At 39.2% G+C, this 12,244-nt stretch overlaps 1 protein-coding gene across 1 annotated transcript in view; it reads right to left on the reverse strand.

The window, feature by feature from the left end:
* ABCA4 (ATP binding cassette subfamily A member 4) overlaps positions 1-12,244 on the reverse strand; it is a 64,988-nt gene that overhangs the window by 2,922 nt on the left and 49,822 nt on the right. Inside the window, exons 33-47 of the mRNA XM_083868018.1 lie at positions 11,683-11,715; positions 10,413-10,518; positions 10,221-10,295; positions 9,578-9,747; positions 8,481-8,658; positions 6,997-7,112; positions 6,157-6,304; positions 5,454-5,577; positions 4,604-4,733; positions 3,562-3,682; positions 3,338-3,400; positions 3,120-3,226; positions 2,013-2,154; positions 1,307-1,441; positions 34-137 (exon numbers count right to left, since the gene is read on the reverse strand). Of these exons, the coding sequence (XP_083724144.1) occupies positions 34-137; positions 1,307-1,441; positions 2,013-2,154; positions 3,120-3,226; positions 3,338-3,400; positions 3,562-3,682; positions 4,604-4,733; positions 5,454-5,577; positions 6,157-6,304; positions 6,997-7,112; positions 8,481-8,658; positions 9,578-9,747; positions 10,221-10,295; positions 10,413-10,518; positions 11,683-11,715 (1,752 nt within the window). The remainder of the gene's footprint in view (positions 1-33; positions 138-1,306; positions 1,442-2,012; positions 2,155-3,119; positions 3,227-3,337; positions 3,401-3,561; positions 3,683-4,603; positions 4,734-5,453; positions 5,578-6,156; positions 6,305-6,996; positions 7,113-8,480; positions 8,659-9,577; positions 9,748-10,220; positions 10,296-10,412; positions 10,519-11,682; positions 11,716-12,244) is intronic.

A 12,244-nucleotide genomic window follows, 5' to 3' on the forward strand; every position in this document is an offset into this window, starting at 1 on the left:
TGCTTTCATATTCTGAATCCTAACTCTTTTTACCTGTGTGAGGTTAGAACCACGGCTCGCCCGTCCCTGAGCACACCAACAATGGAGTCCCACAGGAGGCGCCGGGACTGAGGGTCCATCCCGGTAGTCGGTTCATCCTGTAATAGAAATGTTAAGGCAATCAGAGTCAGATAAAACAGGGAAAACCTATTTAGAATCAGGTCATTTTTTGGACCATAGCATATAATTGCTTCTCTACAGTTATCTGTGCCTTAAGAAAGCACACAGACCTTGAGAAGTGTAGGAATGGGTACCAATGGACTTCTTGGCACAAAGCCATAAAGAAACAAGTACATACAAGGACTGTGGGTTAGAGTACAGTGCTGTCTGTAGGGCACAGCTACAGGGAAGGGACTGGGCAATAATGAACTCTTACCATGTTGTCTTACTTGCATAAACATATAGGACATTGTTCAGTCCAAGAAACTAGTGAAGTCACTCTGATTTACACCACCTGAGGATTTGATCCTACATAAATCAGCTGACCCACTAAATAACAAAATATGTAAACAAAATTAGGATAGAAAAAATTTCATTGAACATCTTGTCTTAAGAAATTATGAGAAAACGTTTTATCTGACTGGTTACTACAGGCAGAATACATGTAAAGGCACATTAAATGGTACAAAGAACTACTAAAATGTTTTAAAACATTTCGTAGACTCAACAAAGTAGAAGTGACTGTGTCTAAAAGTCATAGACATACAAATTAAGGTGGTAGAATACAGTCTAAATAAAGAATTTCTGTCGTAATTTTATATAGAATTTCCCTTTAGATATGCAATTATCCAATCACTTTTTTATTTGGCAAGAACTACATTTCAGCATTTGTATAGTTTAGTATAGATTTGTATATTTTATTCCAAAGATAATAAAGGCTGGAATAGGGTAGTATCTTCCTCTATTCTGCTGGATAAAGCAGCCAAGTGTATATATTGGAAGATCATTTTTTACATCAGTACATCATTATACTCTGACAAGAAAAGGCAGACTGAAATTAAACAACAGTTTAAATTCATATTTTTCTGGATTATAGATTTTATCTCAACACATAATTCTTTAAGGATCTTTTTTTTGTAATCACTTGGGATCCATTGGAAACATAGTTATGCATCCTAGACTATGCCTGAAATTAACTCAAAATTACACAGAAACAGCTGTAAATTGAGGGCAGAAAGGAGCTTGCAAGGACTTTGTAGCTCTTTAGCATGTAGTGCTATGAGATGTTATATTGAACTACCCAGGGCTGTGTTTCCATGACACTTACTAGCAGGACAAGTGGTGGGCAGCCTATCAGGGCAATGGCAGTGGAGAGCTTGCGCTTGTTGCCACCACTGTAGGTCCCTGCCAGGTGGTCTGCGTACATGGGAAGTCCCAGCTTCTGGATGCCCCATTCAGCAACCTGTGAGAAAGACCATCTGTTTCACACAGCAGCTAATGCAGAACAGACAGGATTGCTGAGACATCCCTCTTCTGGTAGAAACATGACAGTCCCCTGCGTTTTAGCACATTCATTTTAGAACTGGGATGGGAAGTACAAAACATTTATGATGATGATGAGAGGCATTCTAACTACATGAGGGAAAGCCATAAAGCAGCCTCAGCTGTAGACTTCTATCTGAGCAAGAATTTAAATTATTTTCTTGTGGAATCTTCTTCATGTTTCCTTCCCTATGCATACCCAACGCTAAAGGCAAGAGCAAAACAGCAACCAGTGCCATTCTGAGCCACAGGAATCGCATCTTTAACCTTCCATCGTTGGTGCCACAGATTTGCAACTAGCACTAATGCCTGGGAACCTGCATTTGATAGTGTGGTCTTGCTACTTTACTGTCCAAATGACAGGAACCACTCCCAAGATTTCAACATACAGAATAACAAGTCCACTTTGGAGATTCTGGCCCTTGGCATGTTAAGAGCACTGTTAATCATAACAAATATCACTGTAACTATCAAAATCAAGACCACTTTACCCTCTTGATTTCTTCTGCTGGAACCCCCCGCAAGCGTGCATATAAATAGAGGTGTTCTCGTCCTGTGAGCAGGTCATCAATGGCATCAAACTGAGGGCAGTATCCCATGTTTTGATGGACATTAGAAATGTGGGTCAATATACTGGAGAAACAAAGAAAAGAGTTGTAGTTCTGTAATACTAGCTCTAAGACAGAAAAGAACAGTTTGAAAAAAACCCTTATTTTCTGGGGCAACATCTCTTGTAAGAGGAGAATTAATTCTTCCTGATAAAACACCCTATGAAAATATCTGTTTATACATAAGAGCAAGGAGTATATTCTTGTGTTTAGTCAGCTCAGTCCTAGTTAAGAGTGTAAGCCTATTTCCCCTCACCCATTTTCTTGTTAAAGTATAGAGTAACTTAATGAGAAGTTCTTTAAACAGCCACTCAGGTTTACTACTTTTTGAAAACAGTGTTTATAGCTATAAGAAAAGAAGCAGTTATTTCAGCTCAGAATACGGTCACTAGCAACAGATAGACAGGACACAAGGCTAACACTTCAATGGTAGTAGGAAAAGCACAAAATCATGGAACGGGTGTGGTTGGAAGGGGGCTCTGGAGGTTATCTTGTCCACTGACCCTGCTTGGGCAGTCACCTAGAACAGGGTGCCCAGGACCATGTCCTGGCAACAAAAGAGTTATTGTTCAAATCACATCAATGGACAAAGAATCAAATCCCAACTGCACCTAACAAGCCAAGACACACAACCTTAAACCAACATAAGTGCATACCAGATCACACTGTAATAACTTATGACATTATGCCAACACTGTGTAAACAAAGATGCTAGAAACAGCCAGAGAAAAGTCCCAAAGCTCAGGTCAAAGTACCCTGTTGGATGGCTTATCTTATGTTTGGGAGCTCTTGCCACTAGATATGATTGCCTTGTCCCACTGTTAGCATTACTACAGCTCACCCACAGATTTTACAGGTGTTAAAGGTATCAAATGCAATTGTGTGTTAGCTGAGATCTCAGTGCCATAGAACTGCTGGATCATTGGGAGTGTGATCTGGACAGCTCTGTGCTGGTAAATGGATGTCACAGGGTTTTTTTAAGATACTTACCTATTGCCAGCCACTACAGCATCTCCAGATGTCACATCAGTATCTCCAGTCAGCATTTTGAATGTTGTTGTTTTACCAGCGCCATTCACTCCCAAAAGGCCAAAGCACTAAATTGCAAAATTTATCATATTCTTTAATATTTCCAACTTGCAAATCAGCAGGGGCATAAAATCTGAACTGATCCACGGAATGTAATTCAGTGTTATTGAACAACCTACCTCTCCAGGACGGATGCCAACACAGAGTCTGTCCACTGCAGGCTTGCATCGACCTGCATAAATCTATATTGATGGGGGAGGAGAAAAAAAAGGAAAGTTCCTATTTCAGGACATCTACAGAAATGAAAATCATCTGAAATTTTAGTTTAGTTTAATGCTATTTAGAGGCAACTTTAGAACTGAGACAGGAGTAAACATTTTTTTCATTCTTCTCAAAATATTACCTTGGTCAGTTCTTGTAATTGTAAGATATCAGTTTTGTTGCCTCCATTCATAATTCTTTTTCTTTCTTCTGCAACATCCTCATCTTCATTAATAATAGGTGGCATGGCAGTCTCAGCAAACCTGGAAAAACCGAAGATACTGAGCTGCCCTGGGTTCAGTTAGAATAACAGTGTGAAACAATGGCTAATCTGCTGCCAAAAATGTGACTGGTGGAAGCAGTGGGGTTGAAATTCACAATGTGACATTGGCTGGAGTATTCCTGTTGTTGCGAGAAGCCCTGACCTTTAAAGCTAATCTCTAGTTACTGAAAAAGGAGGAAATGACTTGCTCAAAAGTCATTGAGACATGCCTTGTCAGTCACTGATATGACAATGACCTGCCTCTTAGCCACAGCTTTCACTATTTGGCTACTCTTAGTGCTAGTGATGGTCCTTAGAAGTTTTGAGCAGATTTCTCTGCAAGACAGTATTTTTATAATTGCACAAATTCATCCTCTTGTTGGCAATCTTGAACAGGAGTGCATGACCCACTCACAGCTGGTAGGTAGCTGTTTTCATCAATGGAGAGGCACATTTGTCAAGCAGAGAGGGGAAGTTCACATAGTGTCCAGGATACAGCTGTCCTGTGCCACAGACTAGAACTGCTGTCTCAGGATATCAGACTAGTACCTCATAGTACTAGCTAGTACCTAGCCTGACTGGTACTGAGGACACTACAGACTTTCCAGGTAATTTTATAATCTCGCTATCACAGTGTCTTAAATGAAAAAAAAAAATTAAAATCTTAATTCAAGAAAACTAATTTCTTTAATAAAATATTCTTATATCCTCTTAAGATAATGCAGATTTGTAAACACTTTCTTGAATCAGGATATCAATAAATATCTTGATTCCAGATAAGATAAGATCAGGTAAGTAGAAAACAAAAAGAGTACAAATTTAGAGAACAATTAAGAACAAAAAGAAGAAAAGAGGGACATAGAGGATAACAAAGATAGTCATCCTTTTAATAAAGGAACATTAATAGAACTTTTAGACATACCATCTTGTGGAGAAAAAATGGTGCTGCATAAAGAGATTCAGAAAGAAGAACACAACTCCTTGAAGAGCCATGGCAACCAGGTTCTTTCCAACAAAGTCCCACTGAAAGGGATCAGAAACATGCTCCTCACCTTTGGAGAAAGAGCACCAGAAAGGAAGAGGAAATACTGCTGAAAAACCCCACTACTCCTCAGAACAAAAAGCATAATCATAATGAATTACTGTACTCTATTTGCTCATGATTAGGCAATGGTTTTAATTTTCCAGTCTTATCAAAATTCTTAACAAAATGCCTTTCAAGTTCAGCTGCTGCTGGAGTAAAAAATAATCTCTCTGAATACACACTAATTTGGATATCACTACATGAAACTTGCATGGATTATGTGAAAAGACACACGTTTTCTGAATAAAAATGGATGAGTTCTGCTGTATTACTATTGTTTTAATAAGTTGTCAGATATCAAAGACAATCATATCCCAAGAGAATGCATCTGAAGAACAGTCACTTTAAACATTAACTGAGGTATTCAAATGAAATTAAAAAATAAATCCTCCTGTAATGACTTAAGGCCTTCCAAACAAAGGACGAAAAAACACCAGAGTCTAACACTGAACAAATGGGTTCATTTCCAATGCAGACTACTGGCTGGGCTGTAGAGTTCTGGAAGCACTACCATCACCTCTCTGATTCCTTCAGAGAGGGTGAACTTTCATACTCCTCATCCATCTGATGATGGAAGAGGTGAGAATTTCAGAAACTACTACTTTCCTGAGTTAATCCTTCCAAACATCTCATCCAAGGTCAGGACATGTGACACTGTCATAACTTGTTTCTTCCTGGCTTTACCTACCAAACCTTGCATATACTTCAGTCACAGCTTGGTTCATGGCCAAGTCAATGAGTCCACGGCCCAAGCAAAAATGTGGCAGGACAAGCAGCACATTTTTCAATGTTTTATTAAACTTCAGCAAAGACTGTAAGAAACAGAAACAACATAATCTGTTTTAACCAGACCTGTTCAAGAAAACGTAACAAAGTAAATGAAAAGTTCTTTGTGAAGTCAGAGAAACTGAATGTTCTGTGTTCATAAAACAGAATGTTTATCAAGTTGCACTCAGAGCAACATAAAACACAAATCCTGGCATACACTGCATCAGACAAGGTGCTTGTGAAAAACTGATAATGGGGAGAAAAACTAGATTTTGTAATGAAGTATTTCCCTATGTAGCAGAGGTAATGTAATTCTGGTGATAATATGTAAAACTGCTATGAGGGTGTTTTGGATTTGCACTGAAAACAGGGTTGATAACACAACAGGGATGTTTTAGCTATTTCTGAGCAGTACTTGCAGAGACAAGGCCTTTTGTGTGCCTTACCATACCGCCCCCAGCAAGGAGCTGGGAGTGCACAAGGAGTTGGGAGGAGACACAGCTGGGACAGCTGGCCCCAAGTGACTCAAGGGACATCCCAGACCACATGCAGCCATGCTCAGCACATAGAGAGAGGCTTTGGAGGGCGCCTGGCATCCCGCAAAATTACAAAACATTACTTACCGGATTATTTTCAAATAATTCCAGGATGAATGTAATAGCACTGCTGTTGATTCCCACAAAGAGATTAATACAAGACAATGCAACATAAGCAGTGCTGGGGATACTGAAGAAAGAAGAAGCAGGGTACATCATGGGAATTACTGCCCATCTGCATGCAAGAAATAGAAAAAACTATGATAACTTTTCAATATTCTCATGTCAGTTGGCCTAAAGAAAACTCAAATTAAACTTTCTTCCCATACCAAGTATAACGAAATGGTGTAACCAACCAGTGACTGACCACAGTATTTTCTCCCTGGTTACTACATAAGACTTTTTTTTGCTTAGTCTTTTTTTTTTTTTTTTTTTTTTTTCCGCTATTAAAATGCAGGTCAATAGACACTGCTAAAATTGAAAAAACTTAATGCTAGCAAGGTTGCTATCACCCCAGGTATCTTTGCACATTTCAGTGAATTGTACACCAAGAAGAAGAAACAAAGAAATGTTGAATGCTGAAAGATACTTTAGTATTGACTGTGAATGTGGCAAATGAACGACCTCTAAATTCCTATACAATGTACAAGGAAGAAATCAGCAAACTGAACAAATATATTTTCCTGTACGGGTCACTTTTAATGCTTTAAAAAAATGCAAGGCAGGCAGTGACAAAATAATCTCTTTGTAGCATGTAACCAGATAGAGTATGTAAATATCCCATAGAAGAATCTAGTTTTAACCTGTTTTGGATCCACCCAGTTCTATTTTTCAAAGCTGAGTTCCACTAAGTACCAAGCTCAGTAACATGAAATCATTTCCATTGAAATACAGGGCCCACCTGCAGCAATAACCTTGAACACTCACCCATACAGGAGCAGCAAGGCAACAAACACAGGGAGGTTGGTGGGGGAGGCGTATGCTTTCTTGTTGAATCCAGCGAATATAGCCACAACCATCCCAGCACTCAGTGCATAATTCACCTGCCACAGCACAGGGGGAAATCAGTGCATAAGACCTGAGAAGGGCTGCAAACATATCCAGATCCTACACATCATCCCAAAAGGAATGTATATTGAGGAACATCAGAATTTGGGTTAGACTAGTCACACTGAATTTTTTGGATCAACAGGTAATGCTCAATGTTTTCCTAAGACATCTTTTATCAGACTGTTCATCAAAAATACAACATATATTGTTTCTTAGACTATGGTTTATGAATCTATTGTTTCATAGTACAGCTGCCAGGCTGCCCACAAAAAGCAGCCATGGGTCTGCAAGAGAAGTGGAGTTTCTGGTGATGCAAACAAAGGCTTTGTAGGATGGAAGAGCCAGCCAAATTCCTGGGAAGAGGCTAAAGTGAGTATGCTTGGCTACTGCTCTGTTTCTCTGTTCAGTATTAGTAGCACTACTGTACTGCAATGCATGGAATTCCTCACACAGAATGGAAGGTAGCATTCCACAGAACTGCTAACACCACTTGATGCCTTTGCATCGTGCTGTCAAGGGCAATGGCCAAGCAAAATTCCTGTCAAGAAAGCTGCTGTGAACAGCAGAGAACAAGAACTCTGAGACCTGCTTCTTTTCCCTTATTTAATAAAATAATGTTTTACTTTTTCTTCTGAGAGAACACCTTCCAAATCCTAAAGTGTTTTAGGCTTTTCAAATATTGATTTTCTTTTCCTTTTAATTTTTTTTAATTTCATCTTCACGCATTTCTTATTGCATAATCCCTTGGCCGCTTTCTTGGTCGCGAAGGCACAGCCAGAGAACCACTCCTTGCTGTGCCTCAGCCAGCCAAAGAATTTTCTCTTTTATGACAAAGTGGCTGGAGGGAAGCTGAGCCCTGTCTAAGCAAGTCTGCACCTGTGGTGTAAATCTTTTTGGAATAACACAGTGACCAAAATGAATATGTCATTTCAGACACCCTAGAGTATTTTGTCGGGCCTATAGATACTGTTCCAGCAGGCTGTGAAACTTCCCCACGTAGGTTTCTTGAATATCTTGAAATATGTTTTGGGTCTTCTAGAGGATAGGAATGACGAGCACCAGGCAATGAGGCCCTTCCCTGCTGTAGTTAGTTGTACTTCATTATTCAGTTGTAAGGGCTAGAAATCCTAAGACTATAAAAAATACAGCTTCATTACTTGACTGAGTTGTGCACCTGAATTGATTTCTACATCTGTAATTAGTTCAGAGGCCAGATTCTTAGCACAATCTCTGAGAAACACTTAAGAGAAATTAATGCTTTGTAATGCTTAGAATCACCTTCACTTGATTCACTGATTTGCCCCCAGTTCATGCACACCCAGGATAATCAGAGGCTGTCAATCACACCAGCAGTTACTTACTAAGTCCCACATGAAGTTAGTTAGCCAATAGGTAACAGGGTTCACACCACTGACAAACTGGAGATGTTTGGCTTTTGTTACACGTTCTTGGATCAGGTATAAAACAAAACTGGCTGGTATAAAGGACATAGCAAAAATCACACAGATGGCAACAACAGCATCCACTGAAGTGGTCAGTCTACAATAGAGCACAAGAAGGGACTGTGAGCAAGGGAATGGATGCAATGCAACACTATTAGTATTTGGGGACTCTGGAGGGTGCTTTAAGATCTAGAAGAAGCAAGGCTGGTTTTTAAGCAGAAGACTTCCCCAGTTTCAAAGTGTGCTAGTGTATTTTTCCAAGTTGCTTTGAGGACTGTAGCTAACAAATATGGCACCATTCCCTGATCTTTTACTTGCTTTATAAATCTCAGTTTGACCAGCCTTTCCTGTGTGTGACATCTCAAACTAGACATTTAGGCACAATAGCCAAAGTGCTCTGGAAGCAGGGAAAGGAGAAGCTTAAAAAGGCAGGTTGGAGACAGTGAGATGAAGCACAGATTTTGCCATTATACTATAATGCAAAGTTTTCGATTTCATTGAATTAGGAATTTAATAGGAGAGTGGAAAATCTCGTCTTTTTAGGGATGTCTTTTTCAAGAAATTATGACTTTCAGATTCGGGAATACACCAATCCTACATGCCATTGAAAACCTACCTGTGTGCTGTCCTTGGCACCAAGAGAGAGTGTTGTCAACTACTTGACCTGTAGTCAATCAAGGACAAGTTCTCATTCCATTTTTTATTACACGTTTTATTTCAGAAGTGCATGTACTGGATTTGGAGCATTAACAAAAATTGCAGATCTTTGTGCTTAGGAACCAACAGAAACATGCAATAATGTATATCCTATGGTCATAGTTCCTATGTGGATGGGTATGAACTCTTATGGGAATATGACGAGACATGAATAGATTCTTGTTTAGAATAAAACTTCAGGGAAGGGCCTCCACCTTCTGTCAATTGAACTCTCTCCTCAGAGTGTAGGCATGCTGGAAGCTGCAAGCTGCCAGGAGAGAGAGGGGTAAAAGCCAGAAGTAGAGCACAAGCAGACTTACACAGTGACTTCAGAGAGTTGCTCTTTGGTGAGATTCAGAGGATGGTTTATAGCAGTGATCCCATGCTCCTCAGGGTCTTGGCCAGTCCTCAGATTAGCTCTAAGGATTGCATTATTGGCTACGTTGAGGAAACTAACCATAGCATGCCAGCCTTTATTGTTAAACCACACCTAAAAGAGTCAGAAATCACAGATTAATTTAAGAAGCCTTCACTGAGCTCTCTTCACAGGAGAAAATTTGGCTTTTATTTACTTTGCTGGGCATTGTCAGCAGGAATGAATCCAGCACCAGGAATTCATAGTTCCTAGGCACAGTCCTGCAGGAGGGGCTCACATACTATGCTTTTAAAAGCACTGGACAACTACTGTCAGGGGATTTTATAGAAGGACATTTTAAGATTTAGTGTATTACTCAAAGTATTTAGGACAGCAAGTAGTACTAAGAACATGATTTTTAAAAAAAAATCTCACATTTGAAATACTATGAATAAGGATTACTGTGAATTAGAATAGTATTAATATGAAGTTATTTCTAAAGTATAGCATTTCAGCTCTTGTATCTGGGAATACCATCAGCAGTATTCTCATAATTTGAAGTCTATGTCCAGAAACACTGTGAGTTAGCAGACTTATTCCAGCAATACCTTTATATTATCTTCAGTTTCCATGTATTTAAGGAAATTAGGGATTTCTTTAGCAGCAGCCAGTGAAGTTTGTCCCTAAAGCAAAAAAGAAAAAGCTAAAGATCAGCATGCTAGATGAAATCTAATGCTGCAGTAACCATGTTTTAATAAGGGGTCAAAAAGCAAACAAACAAAATTAAAAATCTTGCTTACTCCTGTCACATTCATCATTCGGCCAAGATCACTTAAAAAATTGACAATTTGATCTCCAGAAACATGAAGGACTGGAAGCCTTCCTCCTATAGAAATTCCTCCATATCTAGTAAAGAGAAAAATATCATCAATAACTCAAGCCAGACACCCATAACTGTACATTAATAGAAATACTAAAAACCCACTTAATGCAAGTTTAATTTCTACATATCAAGTATTTCATGTATAGCAGTTTTGACTCTTTTTCTAACATTAGGTCTTTCTAGTATTAGGTCTTTCTAGGGCTTACAAATAATAGAAGCTCTGTCAGTTTCTGAGAGGTTTATGCCAAGATCCTGAGAAAATTATTTGGAGAGAAGATTTGGAGAAAACAGTGATTTCTACAGAACAAAATCTTTAAATCAAGATAATTACCATATAATGGTTTAGACAGCATGGAAGACTAAGGACAGCATAGACCTCAGTAAAAATTTCAGATGTTCTGAGAGGAAGAGGCATTCACTAATGTCAGTACCAGCCAGCGCTCCATAATGGTAAACACTATTGCACAAGATGAACTGAAGCCTAATCCCATAGGAAGCAATGCTTGCACATGAACAAGCAGATATTCCCTGAAGAAAGGCAGTCATTCAGCTGCAATCTTTGAAGTGAACTCCTACTGCTGGTGAGAAATTAAATGAGTATGTGCTCCAGGCTAACCAGTCATCTTTCTAAGCTTTTAGTAACTGCAGTGTAGACATCACACACTAGGCTAGCTGTTGTCTCTACCTAAAGGACAGAACTAGTGCAATCTGGTTAATAACTACTGCACATGTACAGAGCAGCCATGAGGAATTGTGGTTGTTACTTCTGTATTTGATAGGCTGGTGTCTAGGTTTCATCCCAGTCAGATGTTTTGGAGGGTTTATATTTTTTCTGTGGCACTGAAAGATCTGTATCACAGCAGTATTAAAATATACTGTACTATTGCATCAAACCTTTTTACCACACAGTTCCCACTGGTTTGTTCCAGCAGGTAATAAAACTCTGATAGTTTCATTGTGAGCCTCTTGCTTTCATCTCCTGCAGGGAGTTCAAATGAATATAACCCCCTGTCTTTATAAGACCCTTCCTGATCCCCAGCCTATTTCCCAATAAAGTAATCTCTTTGTTCTACACTGTCTGACGTAATTTCCCTTGTCCATTTGCAGACACATTGTGAGGCTCACTGGTTCAACAGAAATACATTGTTCCTTTATTTACTACCTTAATCTGTGAATTGGTTTCTTACCTCTGCTCATTGACCCAGTATTTACTCTTCAAGCTGAAACAGACAAAGAGGATCTCCTCTCAATGCACAGAACCAAACTCAATGATACATCAGGCTTAAATAAAAATTAAAGTTGAATTCCTATACTTTGCAGACCTCCAGTCTGCTGGCTATTACTTTTGAGTTGTGGGTTTGGCAGGACTTCTGGCATTCCTTGCAGTGTGGTTTTGGCTTTTTGTTTTCTGACGTGATTCATCTTTGATTCATATAGAGATAAGCAAGATTCCCAAAGTGACACATACTGGGCTATTCTAATCCATAATTAATTGATTTTTAAAGATGCATCTAAAGCAATTATGACACATGCTAAGGGGAATCAAAGGCAGTCAGAACATAGCTAATATAAAGGGAATTTCAAGAACTCTGCTGAGAACTGAAAAAATAGTAGATAGAACTGGATCAGAGATAATAGGCTGTGGACACTGCACAGCTGATTACCATACTCAACACACAGGCCAGCTGAAGAGCTATCAGCAGGATGGATGTATCTGGGTGACATTGTCCTTTGGCTGCTCTTTAGCAC

This window comes from Zosterops lateralis (assembly GCF_965231275.1).
Source record: "Zosterops lateralis genome assembly, chromosome: 9".
NCBI lineage: Eukaryota > Metazoa > Chordata > Aves > Passeriformes > Zosteropidae > Zosterops > Zosterops lateralis.